At 38.6% G+C, this 25,923-nt stretch overlaps 1 protein-coding gene across 1 annotated transcript in view; it reads right to left on the bottom strand.

The window, feature by feature from the left end:
- The window catches only part of LOC149799868 (transforming growth factor-beta-induced protein ig-h3-like), a 35,937-nt gene that overhangs the window by 7,968 nt on the left and 2,046 nt on the right, over positions 1-25,923 (bottom strand). Inside the window, exons 2-4 of the mRNA XM_089959308.1 lie at positions 15,334-15,539; positions 13,921-14,110; positions 12,725-12,823 (exon numbers count right to left, since the gene is read on the bottom strand). Coding sequence (XP_089815434.1) covers positions 12,725-12,823; positions 13,921-14,110; positions 15,334-15,539 — 495 coding nt within the window. The remainder of the gene's footprint in view (positions 1-12,724; positions 12,824-13,920; positions 14,111-15,333; positions 15,540-25,923) is intronic.

Below are 25,923 nucleotides of genomic sequence, written 5' to 3'. Positions count from 1 at the left end.
CAAGTATCCGTTTCCTCGCTTCGTCTCTGCACTCTGGGCGCAAAGAGCTTCGTTGTGATCGATCTAAAGAGCAGTCAATATAGGAGAGGAATGATCACGCGTCTTTATACCATGATGCAATACTGCTTCCTCCAAGCGTCCTCCAGATACTCGTCCAATTTTTCTCCTTGTTCTGACCATCTGGAGATGACCATCCCCTCTTCGGCTTTGTCTTTTTGGGAGGGCGGTTCTGCTTCCACCATATCCTTCCATTCCATTTCCAAAAAGACTTCACCATTCAGAGAGGGACGAAAGTCTTCTATAGCTTCTAATAGGAGGAACCTCTCTCAAATTGTTGATTTCTATCGTATTGTCAAATTCGGCATACAAGAGGACATTCACTATATCGGTAAGATCTCCGGCAAACTGAAGTTCCACACGAATCTGGCCTGATTTTATAGGTTGGAAATGTCCCTCGTCGCTGCCTTGGTCTTGAGTGAAATCAAAAGACCACAAAGCATAACCTCCTGCATAATCCTCGCACGTAATGCCGTGACTGGTGTTGATCATTAACTGTCCGGTGGTTTCGTACAGGGACAAGTACGACATCAAGTATTTGTTCTGTTTAAAGTCAGGTTCGAAGGCTCTGGCACACAATGTCTTGCCATTGCGATTGACTTCGATTTCGGACACTTCGCTGACCCCTGGGAATGGTGAATATTTTCACTTCCACTCGTCGTATCTAATAATTAGCGGTCGTTCTGCTCAAAGTGTGACTGATGTCGTTTACAACCTTAGGTAACGCTTCCACGCGTCGCACGTATAGTCTGGCTTCCTCAATGATGGTTTTGTAATCGGTAGTAGCATCACCATCCATCAAAGAGGGACTGCTTCTATTTAGTCTGAGGCGGACATACACGCCGTCTAGCAAGTACCTCTCTTGTAACCACATGTCCAAATGCAAACGATCCATCTGTTCTAAAATACGTTCTTGCACGATTTTGTTTTGACGTTGGATGAATCCCGCATTTTGGTCTGTGATGATCTTTTAATCTTTTTTCAGCAAATACGTGTCATCGAATATCCCTGCCGTGTCAGGTTTTCATATCACGAATGCATCCAGATGGGTGCTCTTGGCTTGTTTCCATTCGTCAAGAGATTTTCCAGGTATGCTCGATAATTTTTATTCAAATACAAATCAAATACAAATCCACTCCACTGAACAAGGAATGCATGAAATCGTAGAATTGAGCTATGTTCTTATCGCCGTCTATACCATAGTCATTGGTATCTTCAACTTTGAAATTCAAGTACAAGTAACTGCTATTCAGATCTATGCAATATTCGGGCTCTTCTATGAGTTCAAGCGCTATGGGAAGTGATACTGGGGCCTTGACTGAGAAGACGGGATGAAATCCACCCTTTGGGATTTTTGCATCATCATCATGGTGGGTGGCATGGCAAAAAGATCCCGTTCCGACATGGAACATGCGCACGACTCTCGGTGCGTCATATTTTCTTTCTCTCTGTGATTTTAATAATCAAAAACGTCTAAGTCTCGGACGGTTCTTCTTTTCTTGGTCGTTCTATTTCCGGGGGTGTGAAGTCCTAAGGAGGGGTGTCTTCGTCGTCTATTTCTGCCTTGTCCTAGCCGTGGCGTCAGGAAGTTTCTTGCCGACCCTAAATGTCTTTCGTTTTAACCAAGACATGTTTTGTCTCTCTCAAGAAAGCTTCTTTTGGGTTTTGTTTGTCGATATGACATTTTGGAGAAATGTGTTGCCTTGCGTCAAAGCGGTATCTTCCAAGGTGTGAAATCCTCATGTCACCATTAGTTTCAAAACGGGAGCCACTGACCGAAACGCTGATATCAACATATCTCTTAAGTCGTTAGAAAATGGAGTTTCACTGTTACTTTCCCTTTGATAAATTGAATATTTTGTCCCAGATGTTCTTTTTTAGTAATGATGACAGTGTCGAATTACAATTTACTGACGAACAAATAGTGAGGATGTACACATTCGCATTGAACGTGATAAGTGTTTCTACCTTCCTCGTCAGCGGTCGTGGCAGAATCCACTTTGAAAGGAATGACTCGCTGTAACGGTACTAAGGTGTGTCCCACCACATTGTACTCCAACACATCAGAGTATAAAGATCATATTTAGTCCTTGGTTCAGTTCTACAGAGGAATTAAAATACTTCGCAACACTCATGTTGTCGTAAATGGGTGGTATGGGTCCACCCTTGATCATCTTGACGTTCCCACCCTAAATGTCACACAATTTAGAATGCTGAACACATTCCTCCGAAAATTTCATCAGTAGGTAACGAGCTACTTTATGGTACTCGAAGGTGACACTTTTTTGTTTTTTCTCCAAGGCTGTACCAAACACGGATTTGAACCTGCCAGGAATCGAGTTCACCAGATGCTGACCCCTAAAATAATAGCCTGACAAAATTTTCACATCATAGATGTACAGAGTATTATTGCCGGGCACTGATCGTTTATTAGAGTCATCTACAGTTTTGTTTTTAGTCAAGTAGTCCTGCACTTGCCCGTCATGAACTTCAAAAAATTTGCTTTGAATTTTAGTGAGGTTTAGGATTTGTGTTGGGTGAATGATTTCGACCAAAACCACTTCCAAACGGGCTTAGTGATCCAAATGGATGGCATGAGATAATTTGGCTGTGAAACAGCATAATGTATTTTTGGGAAACACATTCATGGAATTGTCACTAGGTAACGTTAAGTAAAACTGTTTATTCATAATTCCAGAGTTCTGCTGTCGGAGGGGTCATTGGAGGTCAGAGGAGTGTCAAAGAAGATTGTTGTGGTTGTTATTTGGATTACCGTTAGAATATTTTAGGGATGGATTGGGGAGAAGGTAACCGATGCAACTGCTAGGTAAAATAGTCTACAATTGTTTGTCTCCTTGTTGCAAACTAAATTTGGCAATGACAAAATGCACCACAAAGATTTGCGTTTTAGGCACACGTTCTCCACACCACGCCCACGAGGGTTGTTTTTGTAGATATTGCACAGAAGAACTGGGTGAAGGAATGGTCACTGCTGTACTGGCGAAGGCTGTGTTAAAGAGAATGATGTCCACTTCTTTTATAGTCGATGATTTGCGAAGCGTCGATCCAAGAGTCAAAAGTGGGAGGCTATCCTTTCTAACACACTTTGACTTCTTTGACACGTCGTTTTCTCACTTTACGGGTCCATCGATCGAGAATGGTTTCGATGCTGTACATTTCGTCTTGTATTTTTGGCCACGAGTTGTAACTGGGGCAAGTAAATCGTTCCTTTTAACACTTCCGCGCTCTTGTCTTCCAATTTATAGACGGTAGGAGACGGCCACGCATTCATCCAGTGACAAGAAACAATTCGGTGGTCCAGTTGGGTAAGTAACCTTTGTCGAAAGTGGGTTTGGTTTTGCCAATGCGCACCCAATCTCTCGTAGTCAACACTTCATCTTTCTTGAGGACAGCCTCAGTTGGGACGTACCTAACAGGCGCTCAAAGACGGTCACTTTGTTGTCAGAAGTTGCTTCTTGGGGGGGGGGGGGGGGGGCACATCAGATGCTCCGATGGTGCAGTAAGACGTCGAAGTACTTGAGAATGTGCTGATGCGTAAAATATTTCCACATGCGTTCTTTTAAGGTTCCTTGAAAACGTTCCACGATACTGGCTTTGGTTTTGTGATGTTCGGTAGTGAGAAAATGAATGTCACGTTTTTTTATTATATTCTTTCGGGCAAGCTTGGTTCAGAAATTCGGTAACTTTTTCGGTTTGCAATCGAAGAGGATGACGACCACTTTGTTTCAACACCAGTTTAAGGGCTCGCACTATCTCAGTGCTCAATTCGGAAGTCAATGGCACGACCCAGGCAAATTTGGAATAGATGTCGATAATACAAAGCAAATATCTGTAGCCACGATTATAGGTGACCTAATGAGAGATATCGGCTAAGTCGGCTTGCCATTGATAATCGATGCCCATCACTCTGGAAACCTTTCGTCGAATGTGTTTGTGTATGGTGTTTTTTTGCTTGTTCTTGTAACCATCGTTGTACTTGAGGTAAATGGAAACTTCTGAGTCGGGTTTTGGCAGTACGTTACAATTTCTGAACTCCACCGTAACCAGCAGGATGAGATGGATCGTAGTAATTGCTGGCGAACACATTCTCCATCAGTACTTTTTAATAAGTCACCCACTGTTCACGGATGCTACTCTTCTTCGTGAGGTATTTTCTTGTAATGTAATGCTTTGCGTGTCTGACGAGCAATAGGTGTCGACGAGGATGTCTGAACAGGGGTAATCAGTTCTTGTGTAACTTCTGTCTTCACCTTGATTTTCTCTTCTGTGGAAAAATGGGTGGCCATCATCTTTTTAATTCAACCAGTTATGGATGAAGGTGTTGTTGTTAACTTGCGTACATTCTCTGGTGGTGGTGTTAACTTGCGTACTTTTCTTTGCAGTTTAAAGCTCTTTTTCTGCTTTTTCTGTCTTGGCCATTGTGGTGGTGGTGGTTATGGACTTTTCATCAGGGTCTTAATATCTTTCAGCGTTGGTGGATCTGTTTCGTCTAAAGCTTTCTGGTGAAAGAGTTGATGTCGCTAAAACAATTGACCGTACCGATGCGATTTTTTCCGTTTCTGACATCTCGCTGAGATCCATCAACGTTTGCATTTCGTATTGCAGCTGTGACATCTCGGTCAAATGATGACTGAGAGGTACATTTGTTCTTGCCAAGGATGGAATTCCATCCATCATTTCTAAGGTCCTTCCTTCAAATTCCAAAGGTCACATCTAGAGAAATCTGTGGACCCCAGTGGCTCCCTTTTATCTTCTGGATCCATTTTGTCTTTGAGCCATTTGTTAAGCAGTAGCTCCCACGAGTCCTGTAATCAGGGATGCCAATGTGGCTTATAGTATGGGTGCTAACAACAGGTGCACAAATCGTCCGCGGTGCACTAACTTCTTTTTCATTTGACGGATAGACATTTTCTTCTTGACCATTGGCGAAGAACGTGTCGATGCTTAGCTAAGTATTCTTTCTGACAAAGGTATCGTTCCTTTCAAGACGTTCAGGCAACTTTCGCACATGGTATCTTTGACGTCTTTGGACGTGTTGTATCCTTCTTCTGGCACTGCGGATAACACAGGTTTATAAGTTAGTTCTTTGACTGGACGTTGACTTTATGATCACAAATCTTGTGCATAGTTTGCCACTTCTTTTGTCCAAGCCTCGAGAAAAGAAACTTTTCCAGTCACGTACATTTGACCAGTGAGGATGTAAGTCACAATCTACACAGACATTGTCGTAAACGTCTTCAGTACCTAAAAGTTGACGAATCTGTATTTCCCGTAGAAGTCCAGAAGTATCAAGATGAAAGCGGAATGCTTTTAACAGAATGAGTCTGTCGTGTTCATTTAAAGGTAGAGCCAACACAGATCGAACTTCTGATCAGAGCTTTGCGAGGTATCATACGAAGGTTTTCTTCCGACTACTACACCTTCTTTTGAGATAACAGTCAAGATACTTGCTATATCTATCAGAGGGAAAGGGCATTGGTCTTCTGAATGTCCACAACGTCAAAGCAAGACAAGTGTCAAAAGTAACAAAGGTCAAGATACCTGTTATCATTGTCAAGAGAAAGGTCACTGGTCTTCAGACTGCCCTAATAAACAACAGGAGCAAGAGGAAGAGAGGGGATCAGAACAGAAAGAGGATGTACCCTCCAAAAAGGAAGAACCCAGACACGTCAAGAAAGATAAGAAATGAATACGAGAAGAAAGTGAGGAAAAAGAGGGAAAATATGTGAAAGTGAAGAAATTTTAAAAAATGAGAGAGTGAAAAGACAAAGAAGACGCGAATGAACTTTTTCAGGTGATGTTTTGTGACATTGGATTGTAAATTTGTACCAAAGAATATACCAGAAAGAAAACGTAAGTGTCTCTTAGTTTTGATTTTTATCATAAGGACATACATTCGAGCAGTTACACACACGTCCATCATTAGAAAAAAAAGAAGGATTTTGAGTCTTAATTGATTTTGGCAAACGAATGCTTTCTCTTTTGAAAGAGGTGGGTGGCCCTAAAAAAGGACCATTGGGTGTTTTTTTTTTTTTTAAACAGCAAACTCAGGAACAGGAAGTAATGAGCCTTAACTGACTTAACCCTTTGTCATGGCCAAGGCATACTTCTGGACCTGCTGCTATCGATGATTTGGCAGAAATCACTAGGGTTGGTATCTCAGGCGTAGTAGGCGTGTGGACAGGGTTGGACTGTTTGGTCCAGGAAGGTCTTTTCCTCTTTGGTCGTATTAAAGAAGTCTGATACATTTTTCAGACTCGTTAAATCTGCCAAAATGTCCAAGAGTACCGTCACCGTTTGACTTTTACTATCTTCCATTTCTCCTAGACCATGTTTCGTCTCTGCTAGTTCTTCCTGTCGTTTTCTTCTCTCCTCTTCTTCTTCTCGCTTCTGTTGTTGAATGAGAAAGACTTGTAACGCTTCTTTCTGCTGTTGCAAACATTTCTTCAATTCTTCTTTATGTCTCTGTCTAAACACCTCGACTTGCGATAAGGAAGGAGAAGGCGGAGAAGGTGCACCGGAACATAATCTTATGAAGAAGAGAGAAAATCCACTAAATCCCACTTAAGATCGTTCTCTTCTGGAAGTAGGTCTTTGTTTGCGTTGATAGCCACTGTTATGCCATCAGTTCCAGTCTCCTCGGCTGGTGCACTCCAATTCATCGTCTTCTTAGTTTCCATCATGTTCCAAATCCGTCGAATTTATTCACTGCGAACAGACGCTACCGCACCTATAAAGTGAATGTGATGAATTTTATAACGTGTGTTTGGACTGGTGAAAGAACTCAATTCGTTCCGATCCACTCTTCCACTATAAATAACCGCGCTTCAATTCATTCCCTTCACCTGTTCTCATCACAAGATGTGGACTAATGTAGAATCGTCTACCCTCATATCGTCAATGTTGTTCAACCCGGACTATCCCATGTATGTCAGGTCATTATGGGCAATTACCTAAATGACTGAGACAGCCTCTTGGAAACGAAGAATCTATGTGGAGATCAAGGCTGTCTGAAGCGAGTCTTGCTCTACGGTCCAGAGGTCAGACGAAGTTTGAGGAAGAGAAGAAGATATGTGCGATGCCCTCTATGTAAACTGAATGGTGTTAACAAAAAACAATTTGCTCTTTTCAGGTCTACTCGTATGCCTCGATAAGATTTACTCTCTTGCCATATTTGTGTATTTGTTTTGTGTTTGTGTTATATTTGTGCAATTATGTCTTTCTTCGTCTATATCTATAAAGTTATAAGTCCCGCTCCGCCAAGCGATGTTCTTGGTTTTTGTTTAAACGGCACGGGTTCCTCCCGCCAGATGATGTTTGTGCTTGTTGATCAGTACCGCGAAGTTCGTTCCCGCCCCGTCAAGTGTTATAGCATTTAATACCAGCTGTCATTGTTTGGCCATTTGGAGGTCAGCCACTTGCAACATTGTTGCCAATATCCAGTACCGTGACGTCACTCCACCTGTTACATTCCTATGGTCCCTATGCGAACCCAACCCATGTTAAATTCCCATTGTCCCCATAGTGGATACAAAATTTCACCATGTTAAATTCCCATTGTCCATATAGTGGATATACCCATTTTTAACGGGGCCCCGAGTGGCCGAGTGGTCTAAAGCGTTCGCCGTTACGGATCACTGCCATCTCACCTCTGTCTGCGCCGGTTCGAGTCTCAGATTCAGCCAATGTAGATATGTGAGAAAGCATGCCAGTAGCTTCTCGTGGGTCGGTGGTTCTTTCCGGGGTTTTCCCGGGTTCTTCCTCCACCATTAATACTGGCCGCCATATATGGCCTATCGTGTGCTGAAAAATGGCGTTAAACCCCACAACAACCAACCAACCCATTTTTAACATTAAGTCCCCATTGTTCCTATAGTGTCCCACATTAATACTTCCATTATTGTTTATATGATGCTCCTAATCATATCCTCAAGAATCAATACATTTGCATAAAGGTTTCTTTTTTATTTTTATTTTTACTTTATAAAAAAAATTGATTTGTTAACACAATAGTATTATTTTAATTTCTAGCCCTGATAGAAAACGTTTGTTTGATTTTCTCGAACGTAAATTTCAACTAACCAATTATCAATATTTTTGAATCTCTATCCATTAGAACAATACAAGTTTTTTTTTAATCCTATGAAGGTTTGGTTTGTCTTGAATGCAAAATTTCAACTTCCTCATATACCTATAGCTAAATGGCCTTAGACCCATTGTATTGAGAAAATATCCAAGATTCAAAAATAGTCCAGATAGGCCAACAAGGCCAGCTTTGAAAAATTCTACCCTTATACCAGTTCATACTGCATACAATACAGTCTTTGCTCATTATCAACATTTTGCCATCATGGATTTGTGGAACAGCATATATAATATTAGACCTTTCAAGAGTCTGTAATGATGCATTACAGACGTGAGCAACCATTGAGTAGCGGAGATTACCCAAAACAAATTACTGCTCACGCTTTGTAAGCTTTGAAGATGAAGATCGTATCAATCTTTTTTTTTATAACTCTTTTAATGACATGCGAAAAGGGTAACATGCCATTTGGAGCTCGCTGTTCTTAAGACTGTGCTGTCTTCATTTCCGTTTGACCTATATCTGGTGTCAGTTGATCCAACTTTAATACCGATTAACTGCAACTGCCATTCTTTGTTTCCATATCATTTATTCTGATTAAATTATTCGACCTCTGTATTCATACTGCACCACTGTTACAGTTTTTGCTCATATCTCAACCATTCTCGGAATGCCTGAAGCATCACTACTTGAGCAACAACACCCATCAATATATTATACGTGATTATGATCTAATAGTTTGGTTGTGGATCAATTTTAATATATCATATTCAAGCCACACGTCATTAATGATAATCAATTCAGCGTAATTCTCATTATAGCGCATTGGCGGATTTCAAAAACAGACCATAACTTTTCTTCACCAAAGAAGATCCCATACTCCTTAAAATCATCTCCGTACATTTTAATGTATTTTTTTGTTTGCTTATATATTGTAATAAATATGGAATATGCGTGTTTAGTTATAGCGCCCCGTTTTAAAGAATTCTTAGATCTGTGTGATTCATTGTTTGGTTATTGGAACTCGGTGCAGTGGAAATATTCCTTAGCCCGAAATAATCAGCCAATTGCTGGAAGCAAACGTCACTGAGTGAAGCGTTAGTGAGTTTCCACGATGCCATGGTTCACTTTTGGTGACTTCATGTCGAAGTCGTATCATTGTCACTGTTGTTCCATAGTCCCTATTGGTGTACATTGGTGGTGTGGCTGCAGTGGCAGTATTTACGTTAGGAGACCGGAAAATTACACAATGGAATAAACAAGAAGGGACTTGGCAAATACCGTTTATGTCTCCATGGTGGCAAATGTGATGCAGTTTTACAGGCGAAATGTGCCTTGAAACTATGAATTGACTGACCTAAGGTGGCGTAGTAAAAACAGTTTCCTGAAGAGGGGATAGTTGTATAGTTTCTACAGCGTGAACCGCTGAGGGTACGGAAAGTTGATGAAGAGAAACCATGCAGATGTACGGTTGATAGGTATTTGGAAAGTTGTGAGATCTGTGGTCTTGCATTGATTAGGGCAAAAGGTAGGAATAGAATGGACACGACGGGCTTTCTAATTTACAACTGAAGTTTTATGGAAGTCTTTGGAAATTTGGGTAAACTTATGACTTCTAGCGGAATCGCGCCAGGGTGTGACACCGCTCGGTCAAGCAAATTCCCCTTGCTTGTAACAATATCTACGTGAAGCATGTGATTCCAGTTGTCCAAATAGGTTTGATAACTCTTGTTAGTACTGGTAATATGCACTACCTGTTCAAGAAGTAAACAGTTCACTCTGCGGACTATTATTTACTAGCCCCAAATACCTATCTTCAATTGTTCTAACCATTCACATGCTTCGATGTGCGTATGAACTGATTCACAGTCATCACCTGATAAGCTCACACATGCAAGGTATGTATATATTTTGATAAATTTGTAGAACAGTGATATATTTATACAGTTATGTCTAGATCATTCATTCAATTTGGGATCTTGCATCTTACCTTAGGATGCGGGAGGTCGTGGGTTCGATTCCCCGCCGAGTCAGATCAATGACTTACAAAAATGATACTAACAGCTGCCTCGCTTGGCGCTCAGCATTAAGAGGTGTGAAGTGGCAAATTTTATGTCGATCTAACAAGAATACATTAGTTGAGACCAGAGAACCATTAATTAGATTTATGGAGACAAGCGTGTATCATATCGCCATTCTACCGTGTACGGTAATGTCTTTTAGAGGGAGAATTTCGTTCCTAATTAAACATTTGTTTATACAGCAACCAGGCGGACAATTTGGGACAAGGAAAACTTCATTTTCTTGGTAAAGTTGTCACAATTGAGAGATCGCAGAAACTCTGTTACTCAAACTACCAGGTCAAGCTGACCCTGACTTTGGCGCCTCTGGAAAAAGGCAGCAGAGATATTTGATTCTGATTGGTTACGTTAAATGAGAGGGCGTGTTCCAACACAAAATTTCATAGGTTTTAATATCGCCCGCATCGAATTTTAATCAGTCTAAGCTTTTCCTGCAAGAGGAGACCCAAAAAGTAGGACTCCGGGAATTTGCAAGAAATTTCCTTAAAACAACTGTTGTCCAAAAAAGGGGACTATTGTCGAAAGGAACCGACGAACTAATTTGCCGATTAGAGGAAGGAACGTTGAAAGCAAAGGTAGTGTGACAATTCCATGTAATTTGTTGATGACACATATAATGCTTTGCTGAAGTTATTTACTTGTATCTGCATGAACCTTTTTTCTACCATTCGTGTAATAATTTGCTTTATGAAGTATAACTGTGTTGAGTTTATGCATAGGAAGTTGTACATTAATCTTCTTTAGATAAGTTTGACGAACTGTTTGAATTTGTTGTCTTGTTTACATAGGAATTATGTTCTAAGAATTTAATGCATTACATTAATTAATATGATTACAAGAATCCGTGTGAATTCGCCGAATTTAGAAGATTTCACGTATGATTAAGAATAAGTGTGTATTGACGGAAATGATCTAGTAATTGATTGATGTGATGTATCCTATTTATTCGCTGTGCACATTGAGGCTGGCTCAGAACCCCAGGCCTCGCGTATGTGTTAATGTGTAAGGTCAAGGCGTAACGAATTAGCCATTTGACTAACTAGGGTCATTATAGGACAGGTGGAGTCGATTGATAGTCTTAGCATCTGTCAAGCACTGATAGTAAAATCTGATAACGAGGGAGAATAATGAAGAATTAACTGTTTCATAAATAACGGGAAATTTAGGTTGTCTCTATTTATATTTATTTAAAAGGGAGAAAATAGCTCCTGAGACGTATGAGACGTATGGGACGTATGAGACGTATGAGACGTATTATCCTGTGACGCAATCCTGCGACGTATTAATTTCTGAAGACGTATTCTGAGAATATCCTGAGACGGATGGTAGAAAGTATCATCCTGAGATCCGAGAGTCTGAACAGCTACAGAGGGAGCAAGCCAAACTGAGGACGAGCAGGTTATGAAATCGTACAAGACGTTGACTTCGATTGTTCACTTGATCCTATGATGAACTAAATCTATCAGTAAACAGATCGGCTATTTTATTTAAATCTATTTGCGTTTTCTTTGTATTTCGGTGGAAGTTTAAATTTCTAAAAGCAGAGTATATTCCTGATGTAATGAATTTTCACAGTGTTTGTATGCAATTGATTAAATTGTTTGTTTACATGTACGGGGGCTCGTGTTGGTTTGTTCTATATACCTGCTCAGATCTCTATCTATCTCACCTATAAGTTTCACCACTTATATTTATATTTACTCGAACCGGGCAATAACATCGAGGGCGGTCAACCCCTAGATAACGAAAACCAAATACGGAGGGACAATCACTCCCCCCGTTTAACAAGAGGTTAATGTTAGGACTGGTCGGCCTGGTGTCCGGATAATGTGACTGGGTGGGACATCATGCTACATGTCTGCGGCATGATGCCCCCCAATGCTAGACATCAATATAAACTGCTACACTGCAGACATCATAGTGATATAACTGAAAAATTGTTAAAGCTACGTTAAAAATCCAAATCACACATATACACACAAATCTTACCTTAGATGTGTCCTTGAATTTTGAGGAGGAAATTTAGAAAGCTTTTTAAGAGTCTTTGTGTTATAAAATCTCCAAAGATATGAACTTCCCTGTAAAATTTCTCACAAGAGTAAAACATATCCCGGGCTAACTCGTGAAGAAGCTACGGAAGTTACAAATCTATAGTAACCATATTTGCACAAATAGAAGAATGTTATAAATCTGTAGCGACAATTTCATACCGCAAATAAAGAATTTATAATTCTGTATCGACTGTTTTAGCAAACAAAGAATGAAAGTGAAACACGTATATGTTTGTCAGTTTTTAGAAACTCCTGAAACTTATGATTTCTTTCTGCTTAAATTTCGCAAAGTGACGCAAAGCCCATACCCTAAAAAAGTTTGTGACTAAACCCCATCCTTCTGGCTGGCTGTGAAAAAAAATACTCAGCTTAGCCAAATACGACAAAAACAAAACCATATTGTTGGCACTGATACAGAAATATGTTCTTACCAGTGAGAGCTGTGTGATTTGCCAGTAATTTATTAAGCTCATCTGGGGGCAACTTTAAGAAGGCATCATTTGTTGGTGCAAACAATGTGAATGGTCCTCCTGAAGCAGAAAAAAAGACATGTCGAATTACAACGAAAACAGTCTATAAAGGACACTGGAGGGACCATAAATTATAGATAGTTGTCATTTATAACTTATTCATGGCTTACATTTGGTTTCGTTGGACAATGAGATTAAAGTATCAAGTGTCTTGCCTAACAAAACAAGACGGCAGATGACCTAAACTGGTATGTGGATCGAATCTGGTATTCCTGTGTAGGATATCCGGACGCTAACCACTGAGCTACATGTCCACCCAAAAGTAACACTCCATCTTTTGTCAGACATTTTATACTATTTCATGAAAAGCTATCTGAAATTTTTCTTTGATAAACAAAAAAGCAGATGCACTTGGAGAGTCAACATACAGAATATATAACACAGTATATCAAACGCAGATTTTGACAATATTTCATCGACACAGAATTCTACACAACCTTCTATTTAGGTTTTTAAAGGATGAAAACAAGCGGATAATTATCTACCTTTACTAGTTCCCCTTTCAAGCTGCATTTTCGCAACAGTGACCCCGCCCCCCCCCCCCACCACCACCACAACCACCATTTATGAACTATGAAGGTTTTTATCCATTTTTGCTGCCAAAATCACAAAGCCAACAGTTTTTGTTTGTTTAATTGTTTGTACTATCACTGCTGAAAACCACGGCAAATATAGGCCTAAGTTAAAGATGGTACTGACAACGAGAGACTTGTATTATTATTATTTTGGGAGGTTATTTTTTTTTTGTTTTGTTGTTTGGGGGTTGTTGTTGGGGGAAGTGAGAGTTTGTTGCATTTTGACATTGAAAATACAATCAACTTATATTTGAGAGCAAGAAGTGTCCTTAGTCTCATTCAGTTCCTTTCTTCACAATTTCAACTCGTCACAAACCCCAAAAGTATAGATTCGATCGAGGTACAAACAGCCACACGAGTATAAGGAGGTACCTTCGTCTATTTTACAACTGGCTTTCATTATTTGGCTATAGCACCTACATAACAGAGTAAAATAAGAGAATTTTATAAATAAGGAAACACCGTAAATCTGAATGTGTGATGGATAGGTGAAAAACATAATTGAATTGCTCAGTTCTTTACCCAATAAGTAATCCACAAGATCAACTAAGCTCAGGGCAGACATCATTGTAGATGTTGACTTAAGCATTGCAATCAGCACAGGGAGGTTCGTCAAGGGAACTGGGTATAGAACTCTGTCTACCACGTGTACAACCCCATTTTCCGCCATTTTATCTGGAACTGTGACGCTGCTTCCTTCCGCCGTTAATAGCTGAAGAGTGTAATAATAATAATAATAATAATAACAACAACAACAATAATAATAATTTCACGTAAATAGTCGATGAGCGAACAACTTACATTGGCAAAGACTGTCGCAAAAACATTTGTAACTGTAATTATTGACAACTGGGAAGTTTATTTTTTATTTATCATTTAGACCAAGCTCTTCGTTGGTTCTCGGCTGCAGAAACTAATATCGTTCCTTACATGTGTATTCAGTATCAGTCAAAACCAGGTGTTAAATCAGTCTGTCCCTGCTCATCTCTGTAAGCAGAAATTATGCAAAACCATGGCAGCAGTTTTAACAGGACGTATTGAATATATATATATATATATATATATATATATATATATATATATATATATATATATATATATATATATATATATATATATATATATATATATATGCTGTATGTATGTATGTATGTATGTATACTGAACGAATACTGTTTTCCTTAATTGATTAAAGAATGGTATGGAATTATTAAATAGTACAGCCCGTGTAAGAGGAACTTTCTGTAACTGTTATTTAGACTGTTTGCAGCACTAGATATAATTTGCGATTCCATTTGAAACAAACTTTCGGGAGCAGATTGTAGGAGATAGTCAGCGAGTTTGCAGTGCATACCTGTTTCTATGTTCCAATCCCATTCATTTAATGTTTTGTTTTGTTTTCTTTTTATTAATTGTTTTATTTATTGCTCTCTATAACCAGTATGCATACTTGGTCGTTATTTTAATAATACAGTTGTCATTACTGCATGTACCATCAAAATGCAACTTTGCGTCATACGAAAGTGGTCATCACAAATCTGTGGATTACAAGACATCAGATCTCCACACTATATTATCGTGTGGTAAAATGACAAGAAACACATCTGGGATCATATGATTCATCGCCCGATAGGACGGTCCGATAAAGCAGTTTTATGATTTGTCATTTTTTTCTCCTTGGAGATTTACGTTTAGTTACAACACATACTGAATGTTTCCCGAAAGCAAATCGATTTAGGGGATTTTGCAAAAGGCAAACTTATTGGTCGACAATCACCAGAACATGACCCAGAAGGGCGTCTGTTAGATATATAACAAAAACAAAATTTTTTCTTAAACTTGCATGGTTTTAAGTACAAGTTAGAGAGAATCTTAGTGACTTTCCTCTGTCAATAATCATGGAATTAAACATAAAATTACACTGTAATTACCTACCTTATCTCCTTTGTAGAGATTGAACCGAATGTTCAGAGAAGTGTCATTGGTTTTCAGTAGTGTTGATATTAGTTCTTCGTTTTTAAGCTGATTGGACAAGACTTTACCCATGATAACGTGGTACTGTACAAGCTCCTTCTCGGTGATGTACAATTTAGGTAACTTCGAGACGGCTTCATTGGTTGGAACAAATAAAGTAAATGGGCCTATATGAATCAAGGAAAAATAGGGAAAATTATATTAAAGTATTTATATTGGTAAGGGTCGGTATCCCTTTAAACTATTTATCTTCTATATTTCTGAAGACAAGTAATCACAGTCATAAGAACCAAAATTAAATTTAACCATCCTAGTTAACATGCTTTTGGATTCCTTTGGTCTTTCCTGCGTTTGCTGTCAATCTCAGCCAACTTAAACAATTGATGAAAAAATTGAAAATAAATCAGTGCCGCTCAAAAGAAAAACAATCCACTGAAATAGACACTGTTTAATTTATTATCTTTGATGCGCCCCATCCTTTTTGCAAATATTTGCATCTAAATATTTTTGTAAGGAATGTATTGCAGACACGATGTAGCACACCAAAAGACAAGGAGGTAATAGCGATTTATCTCTGCTGGTTTTCTTGTCTGATCATCTCCGAATTATGCAAATACTTCGACTGAATGTTGGGATATGATGACAAAAGAGCCACTATATAAATGCTAAACGATTCCGCATGTTAGTGACGGAGACTAGTGAGGTTTTTATTATATATTTTCTCGTATAAATGTGTAACCAGTTTTTGAGTAAGGAAAATGTTCGTAATTTGGATAACCTCGAATAAAGATCACACCACTCTGATCTTGAGTTTGAGACTGAGTTTAAACTCCAACTAACCAATAATGACTTTTCAAGAGTAAAACTCTGATCTCCTGGCTTTATATATCCAATAGTATATGTTTCTATTATTTTAGACTTTCGGTCGAGTTTGATTATGAGCGAAATCCTTGCAGGTTATTGAGAGTAATCTGTAACTATTTGCCACATATCACAAATAGAACTTGACAAATTTAGTTGATAATGATCATTTGAACATTAATTCGGGTGACAAACGATATCGTTCAAAATTAGAGAGGTCATTGCACTTATTTGGTTATCTTTAAACTGGCTAACGTCGAATCAGTTCAAATATGTATTACCATACATACATTTTATGCCAGTTGGTGTACGAGTTATATTACCGTATATACGTTTTAACCTAGTTCGTGTCTGAGTTATATCACCGTATATACTTTGCATGCCAGTGTGTGTATGAGTTATATTACCGTATATACTTCTTATACTAGTTGGTGTATGAGTTATATTGCCGTATAGACTTTGTATGCCAGTTTGTGTATGAGTTATATTACCGTATATACTTTTTATACTAGTTGATGTATGAGTTATATTGCCGTGTAGACTTGTTATGCAAGCTTGTGTACGAGTTATATTACCGTATATACTTTTTATACTAGTTGGTGTATGAGTTATATTGTCGTGTAGACTTGTTATGCAAGTCTGTGTATGAGTTATATTACCGTGTAAACATTTATGCAAGTTAGTTTTTGAGTTATATTACCGTATACACTTTCATGCATGTAGGTGAATGAGTTAAAATTCGTAACCATTGTAACCAGATATGCAATATGAAGTTCTTTTTTGTTAAAGAGCATAGCTGGATATTAATGAGTACTGGGGGGGGGGGCTTATTATATGACGTATTTTGATGTTAGATACTTTATGAAATAATACGTGTATTGATTAAATGTCTGACGTTTCATTGCCAATAATGAATACTGAATATTGATTACCCAATACGGACTTTGCTCTGCCGATCCTGCTTTAAAAATAGACTGGATTTCCTAACAATTGTTTTCAAAAGAAACTTATAGAATATTATGTTATAAGTGTCTATGTACTAGCTTAGCAATATAAAAATATCTATAACTTTTTGTTTCTTCGTTTTAAATAAATATTTTATTATCAAAAGTGTATTTTGCAGATAACTACCAAGTACATAGGTTGTAATATTCGTTAAAACGAGTTGTATATATTGTCCAGTGCAGCACAACATTAAAATGTACGTTGACACGTGATCGGATGTAACATCATAATGTGATATGAAGGTACTATGTACCAACATGACGTTACCTCCAATCTAGTGTCAGGGTAAGTTTCAGTGACTCTTCAAGCGACACTTCTTGATGACATCATCCCCTTAAACATATATACATAACTATTTATATGTCGCATGCCTTACACAGCATCCAAAACATCTCCTGACTCAATATTTTTTCTACTAGCCTAAATATATACAAACCCACTGTCTCCCTTTCCTATTTTACACTACTACTACGTACATGTCCGTCAGATGTCTTGACTCTGATATTTCATTCGTTCAATACTCGATTATTGGAGTCAGCAGTTGAGACCACAAATTAATCTCAAATAATAATCACAGCTAACACTGGTCAACAGTGAAATCATTACTGACTTGAAAAGACCCTAATCTGTAGTATTTTGGTGTGCCGAACACGAATATAACCGTGAAAAATTTGTATTGGCTCTCGTTTTGAAGATATTCATATACCTCATTTTCTATGTTTCACTGTGTAAATTTCTCCAGTAGGACTGCAGCAACATCTGGAATAATGATGTAACATTGCATAATACCATCATGCTCACATCATCCACAGTTGATTGCATCATTTTCTGATGCAATGCAATACTAATGCCATGCGGCTGCTGAAGTAAGGTGACGTCAGCAGTGTACTATGCATGTGTAGGCCTATTATACTAATGCCAGGCGGCTGCTGAAGCTGACGTAAGCAGTGTACTATATAAAGCCCAATCAGATAGGTTCAGCATTTAAAATATTTTAGACGTTGTGCGAGACAGTTCAAGCTACTGTTACATAAAACTTATTATTTTATCCATTTACGTACAATAAAGAACAGTAATGCCTCGAAAGTGTGTTAATACCGCGGACAATTTTTGCTATATTTGTGGGGAAGTGACATTTGCCAACCAGAAGAAAAGTATCAATTCTCAAGTGAAGAAGGCATATCATCTTTACTTCGGATGCAAGGTTGGTGACCAAGACAAGCCTTGGGCTCCGCATATATGCTGTGCTACATGTACAACACAGCTTTCACAGTGGTTGAATTGCAAAAGGTCATCAATGCCGTTTGCAGTCCCAATGGTGTGGAGAGAGCCAAGCAACCACCTAAATGACTGTTACTTCTGCTTGGTTCCTCCTCTTTCCGGCGGAATAACGAAGCGAAAGAAGTCGAGAATAGTCTACCCAAACATTCCGTCTGCATTGAGACCAGTTCCACATGGTGAGGGACTTCCTATTCCAGAACCTCCAGCAGAATATTCTCTTGATTCATCTGACGAAGACAAAGGTGAGTCGACCTGTTCTTCTCCTGGTCCATCAGCATGCAGTGATCCAGATTTTCACTGTGGTGCATCATCAACCCCACACAGAATAACACAGGAAGAACTAAATGACCTGATTCGTGATTTGGACTTATCAAAGAACAAGGCAGAATTGCTAGGATCAAGACTCCAACAATGGAATCTTCTAGAAGAAGATGTCACAATTACTGCATATCGAAAGCGCCACCAGCAATTGGAGCCTTTCTTCAGAAAGGAAAGTAATCTGATATTCTGTTCCGATATTGAGGGCCTCATGAATGCTTTAAAAATCACTCATGACCCACAAGAATGGAGACTATTTGTGGACTCTTCGAAACTGAGTCTCAAGGCTGTGCTTTTGCACAATGGAAACATTCTTCCATCTATTCCAGTAGCGTATGCTGTCCACATGAAAGAGACATATGATAACTTAAGGCAGCTACTGAATTCCATTGAGTATAACAAGTACAGCTGGCACCTCTGTGGTGATTTGAAGGTAGTTGCCCTTTTAATGGGACTGCAGCAAGGATATACAAAATACATGTGTTTCTTATGCGAGTGGGATAGCAGAGCAAGGGAAATGCACTACATGAGGAAGGAATGGACTCACAGGCAGAATGTAGCCATTGGAGAGAAGAATATCCAACACCCAGCTCTGGTTGAGGCTCAGAAAATCTTGCTACCACCCCTTCACATCAAACTAGGTTTGATGAAGAACTTCGTGAAAGCCATTGACCGGACTTTGCCAGCATTCCGATACCTGCATGAAAAATTCCCTCGACTCAGCGAAGCAAAGATTAAAGAGGGAGTTTTTGTGGGTCCTCAGATTCGAGAGCTTTTCAAAGATGACCGGTTCAACAACTTGCTGGAAGGTGACGCGAAACAAGCATGGAATGCTTTTCGCCTAGTTTCTACAAACTTCCTCGGAAATGTTAGGGCAGAAAACTATAAGGAACTAGTAGAAGACATGTTGATGAAGTATAAGAAACTTGGCTGCAATATGTCTCTAAAGATTCACTTCCTTCATTCCCATTTGGATTTCTTTCCTAGCAACTGTGGTATTGTTAGTGATGAACACGGCAAACGTTTTCATCAAGATATCGCAACAATGGAACAAAGATACCAGGGAAAATGGTCCACTACAATGCTGGCTGACTACTGCTGGACACTCCTCAGAGATGCTCCCGAACAGCTGTACAAGAGACAGGCGAAGAAATCTAAGATGTAGTCAATGACTTGATTTTTTATAGGTAGGCTATTACAGTTGACCTTTTACTATTGGAATGCATTTCGTTATGTAAACATTAATTTCTTGCAGATTACAAAAAAACTAGAGCCAATTTTGCAATTTGACTGTCATATTCGTGTTCAGCACATAAAAATTGATAAGAATTGACAAATTTTATTTCAGTAACATGACTTTTGTAAAAATTTGTTGTCCAGTGTAATTGAAAGCCATCATACACTGTTACAATATACAGAGTTATGCTTTCACGTGTTTCAACAAGTTAATATTTCATTGTAATTATCAACTTACAATAAAGATATTTTCCCCGATTCTCAGATACGAAGAATGTAAATGTTTGCCATAGTTATATTAGTTTATCGATTACGTGTACAGTCGTGTTGACTCTATTGTCTTATTAATAAGATAGTGTAATCTCGGTTCTTCTCTCCATAACGAATAGTTGGTATTAGAATCCGATGTCTGGAGCTATTGTACCTATCGTAGTTACCAATTAGCTACTGAAATGTATACATGCATCTCGTTTCGTCTATGTACTGGATTAAGATTTCTGTATCAAAAGATTTATCTTTAATTGAGTATTGAGAAATATACGTAGGCAAACATTGTGCCCTGTTTAAAAGGTACACGTTACTTCCTTCGAGTCCTATATAAGTTCACGCTTCTTTCCTCTATCTCTATATCTATTTAGCCAATAAGTAACCACCTTCCTAATTCAATTACATTCCTTCTACATGCGCCCAATATCCCTGCCTTAAGTAGTCAGTAGCCGCGGTCGCTTGACTTTCAACATTAATCTCGTTAAGGACACTCTTAACAGCTTCCGTATGGTATCTTCTTGGTCATCCTTGCATCCTGTTTATATGTGCATCTCTCCCTATATATTGACACCAACTGTGAAAGAATAATTTTCCTATTGCTTACCCTATCGCTTTCTTGATTTGGTTGTGATGGCACTTTTGACACATTACTAGCAACATAATGCTGATGAAACGGCAGCACTTTCAAAGACACGCCGAGGCAGATAACCCAAGCTGGTGTGGGCGAGTATCGAACCCGTGAACCTTGGATTATGAGCTTAGAGCTCTACCAACTGAGCTACTTCGACTCCCTAAAAAGGAGTTAATTTAATCGTCGAACACAATACAATAACACTCAGAAAAGCCGACATAATACTAAATGAAAAAAGAAACTATTTAATGTGCGTTTATATTTTGTGTGATTTTATACATGTCATGTATGAGCGCAACAAATGTTATTTAAGGATAATGGAGCGTGAAAATATTTACCCTACCACATCATCGACCAAGAATACAGATATGACTTAGTACATCTCATCTCACTTCTCACGCCTTTTTATCGTCACCGCCACATCCGCGATCTAAGCATGCGTGCCGCCACCTGCACACCATCGATACCACTTGATTCATTTATTTTTAATTTTACCCATTTGCTGAAATTGCAGTGCTGTAACATTCATCCAAGACTATTTCATATATAATAACTGTGCGGAATTATCGTGAAACATTCATGTTCATTTGGATTAATAGCTGTATGGGAATTACCCTGAATTTAAAGACGTTTGAATTTATAGTGATTTTTCTCTATTGTTGCCAAATAAGTATAATACAGCCATCATGTTTGGAATACCTTTGGAACATATTCGGATTACTTGGAACTATTGGAATTGATAGAACTTTTAGGAATTTAGCAATTCATTCAACATAATTTAAGTTATTTTTAATTCCTTCACTTTGTATTTTAGGAAACTAAATTAATATTGTAAACTATACAAAACTTTTTGGCTATCGCTCTTTCTTGTTACGTTGTTTAAGATTCAAACTAACAAGACGCTTCACCAATGCGAAAGACCTGGAATGTGTAATGGGACTATCCTGAATCAATTTGTAATGGTCAACAAGAAGAGGCGCATGCACTAAGGTAAGAAATATCGATTAAATAAAGACAACTACGAGTGCATCGAAAATGAGCGTAAGATGGTTGGCGGTTGACAAGTTCAGTTAGAACTTAAGTTGGTTCAACAACATGAAAACGTGTGGAATTTTAAAGATCATATCAGTTTGTGATAAAACTGCGATGGCAAAAATGTGATATAGCATGGTACTTAAGTAAGGACCATGTTAACATTAGATCTGGGGATTCTGTAAGAATAATCTGGTAATCGAGTCGTTGTGCACTTTAATAAATGTTAAGGGAATCTCTACATTGTTGGAAGGCCTGCTGCTTATAAAGTCTCTATCGCTATAGTTTGATAGGATGCCATCATTGCAACCGACGTATGTTAGCTACCTATCACATACCAGGACAATTTTCCAAACGTTTTGTACAGTATTCGCTCTATGTGATCAAACAGGGGACAACCATTCCTGACAAACCTACAAGAGTAGCTTCATGAAACGACAGATTACGCCTTTCTAAATATATGGTTGTTGAGAAATTAAAATAATTGTAGACTTTCTAACTAGTGATACTCCAACCGAAAGAGGCAAAATCGTACTCAACTCCTGGAAAGGAATTGATGAACTGGTTGTTGCAAACAACAACAATGTAAGCACGATAAAAACTAAGCAGCAAAGGCACAAAAGGCTAAAATAGTGCCCTCCATAGGCCCTAGCAAGAAAGAGGCATGGTGTGGCTGTTTTGTCAATATCGCAGAACAAAAGTGCAAATAACCACAGATCTCCAAGGATTGTCTCAAATGTCATAGATTAGGAGTCTCAAACACGCTGCACGCGGGCCCATGTGGTACGTGGAGTTATTTCCTGCGCCCGCAACAACACCCAGAATTCGTGAAATAATAACACACATTTTTTCAGTGATCCGGCCCTCAGGTCAAAGTACTAGCTTTCGTGAGGCCCTCGTGGTTATTTTCGTTTGAAAGCCCTGTGACAGATAAACGGGCTTATGCTATGAGCTGGAGTTGTACGTCAAAATTCAAAATGAATCTGGTAAGCAAAGGACAATCGTCAAAAACCCTACCATGCACACTAATACAATTAACAGCGACTGGCTAGACGAAGAAAGCAGGCCCCACACCAGAGGGGAAATTGTCAAAATACCTACTCCAGAGTCTGATGGTGCCAACAATGCCGTCTTAAGGCATGGGCACACTGGGCAGTTGCCCAGGGCCTCACGCTTCTAGGGGCATTATGCTGCCCATATTGTTAATGAATATTGAAAGATCTTTTGGCAATTTAATTTGCTTTAAAAGTGCAGTGGGAAGCACGTTTCCCAATTTTTAAAAATAGTGACATGTAGATGAATTCCTGTGGGTGGGTAGGACCAGTAGGGGGCCCCAGTGCATTGCTTTGTCCAGAGCCTACACTGTTGTTAAGACCGAGGGGGAAGACGTGTCCCATCAAAGGGGACGACGGTGATATCAAAAGCAAGGACGTTGTTCCCGACACCACTGTGGACGTACCTCGTGCTCGTGTACGTTCAGCTGGATGAATGAATATTTGACAGGATAACGATCATTAACATTTTTGTTTTAAAGAGGGGCGGGTTGAAGATGTCTAAAATGTAATTGGTGATCTGAAGTCTTTGAACAATGCACTGTGCATTTGGCAAGCGGGAGCGTTCGTCATACTTTGAAGAGAAATGCTGGGACTTGGTGGTAACTTGTGTGTATTCGATTAATATTTCAACTATTTATACAATCTTGACAATATAGGGGTCAGAACATTAATCAATCACAGAGTAATTGTTTAACACGTATACAAATATCCGAACTGCGTTAAATGAAAGGAAGTCGGCCAAGGAAATTGTGGATATCACGAAACGGATATGTATTTTTTGGATACAGCAAAAAGAAATTGCCCTTTCTGCGAACAGCTAAAATTAAAACATAAAAGGCAAATGGTATAGCTCTTTGTTTCGACAGACAATACATAAAGAAATCACTCCAACCCCGTACGTCTTTGCATTTCTGTTTGACGTGAAAAATTGAGAAGCGGCTAGCACATTACACGTAATTGGACATTAAATAAATTATCTGTGTGATAAGATGATCTTTCTGTCATTTCCTCTCCCTATTCGATATGTACCCGTCTAGGTGCATATTAACGTACAGTGTTCGAAGGTGGGATGTTTTACATAGTTTGATTAGTGCTGCCATAACAATAAATATTTCGTTTATGCACAGTTAATATGATAATCAAAGGTTTGCGCATAGAAGTCGGAGGCAATCTTGACAATAATCGATATCATAAGGAAACTGTGAACATGAAACCATTAGCTTACATTATTGTTGAACTACGAGTGGTAAGCTGGACTACTGACCACCTATGTTAAGGTCCTTAGAAGATTTATGTACTGTGAATGTACATGAAGGAGGGGGATCCTTTATTGGCATCAAATATGGGAACAGATGGAAAGATGCATGTATGTATTAGCGTTTAACGGCACCACAGCACAATAATGACTATATGAAAGCAATGTTCACAAACGGGGTGTGCATCTTTAAAGCAATGGTTTGTTTCACATGATAATATATTTGCTATAAAATATTTAACAATGATCAGTTCAGGACAAATATTTTCAAATAGAAACGTCAATCCAGTATACAGTCCAACAGAGCTACACGTATACATTTTCAGTGACTAGTTGAAAACCAAAACAGATAAATAACATAGATCGCTATTAAAGATAAATAATATGATTAACTAATATAGATAGCAATAGCGATATATATCGCATTCCAATAAGAATGGTTTAGCTATTGAGAGTAGAACTGATGTTAGAAAACATACCAACATACAAACTGGGATGGGGAACAACTATATTTTACTGTAAATTGATAATTATGTTGAAATATTGCTTTCTTGCTAAATCACATGTAAATTTTAGTTCAACATATGTTACCAGTGCGCTGGCTGACTATTAGTAATTATTATATATCGTTCGAAAGTAACTGACTGCAGTATTAGTTACATGAGAAATGGCCTCAATTATTGACCACGATACAAGATTAATGGATCATACAAACCTTTGAACTGGTACGTACGTTGCATTTATATAGTAAAAATCTGAAAATTAATAAAGGTATCGGGACTTTTAATATGATTACTCCAGGGCCGTATTATCCAATAGGCACAATGGGACTAACAAAACTAAAGAGCCAACGAAAAACAAAAAATTACCATGTTTTATTTTTCCTTTGTATAATATTAACTGTAACAAAGTTCTATTCTTGAATAAATAAATTATGTTAATGTCCATGTTTCTGAAAAGTGTGTAAACAAAGAGGCAGAATCGTGTCGAAAATGCATCCGCCAAAAGGCCTACGAAACAAAAGTGCCCAATTCCTACAAGGTCCTAAATCCGGACCTGATTGACCGTAATAAAATATAATAAACATGATATTACAAGAGAGGGAGAATGTGTATAGCACACAATAAGTTTATTACCGCTTTACGTACTTCATATGTCCCTTCTGTCTGTGCACCTGAACCATTGACAGAGCAGAGAAAACCATCGATATACCTTAGCATAGCGCATGATATAAAATCAGAATGTCTTATTTTAATGCTTGAACTGTGTGAAATAGTGTTCATTTTATTTGCAAAGTACAAACAAATTACGAAAATAATTTTAAAAGACTGAAGTTGCGATGATCTGCATTCTGTATACAACCATTGTGACATTTAGATAAGTGACCGACCTTATGCCTGAATGTCTGCCAAACTTGTAGTACTCGTACAAATCGCGTGATGACTCACGCTTCTTCAAGCGATAGAATCAGCTGGAGGTCCAAAGGTATCGTTACGTGGTCGGGTCGCACGGCGATACGCTAGTTAAGCTGTAGTAGTAAAATCGTAAGCAAAAGCGATGAATCGTATCCATGCGCGAAAAGAAATAAAATAGGATGAAGGCAGAAGTAA

This window comes from Sinohyriopsis cumingii, chromosome 5, assembly GCF_028554795.1.
Source record: "Sinohyriopsis cumingii isolate HCF-2022 chromosome 5, ASM2855479v2, whole genome shotgun sequence".
Lineage (NCBI taxonomy): Eukaryota > Metazoa > Mollusca > Bivalvia > Unionida > Unionidae > Sinohyriopsis > Sinohyriopsis cumingii.
This window is presented reverse-complemented; position numbering and strand designations above follow the sequence as displayed.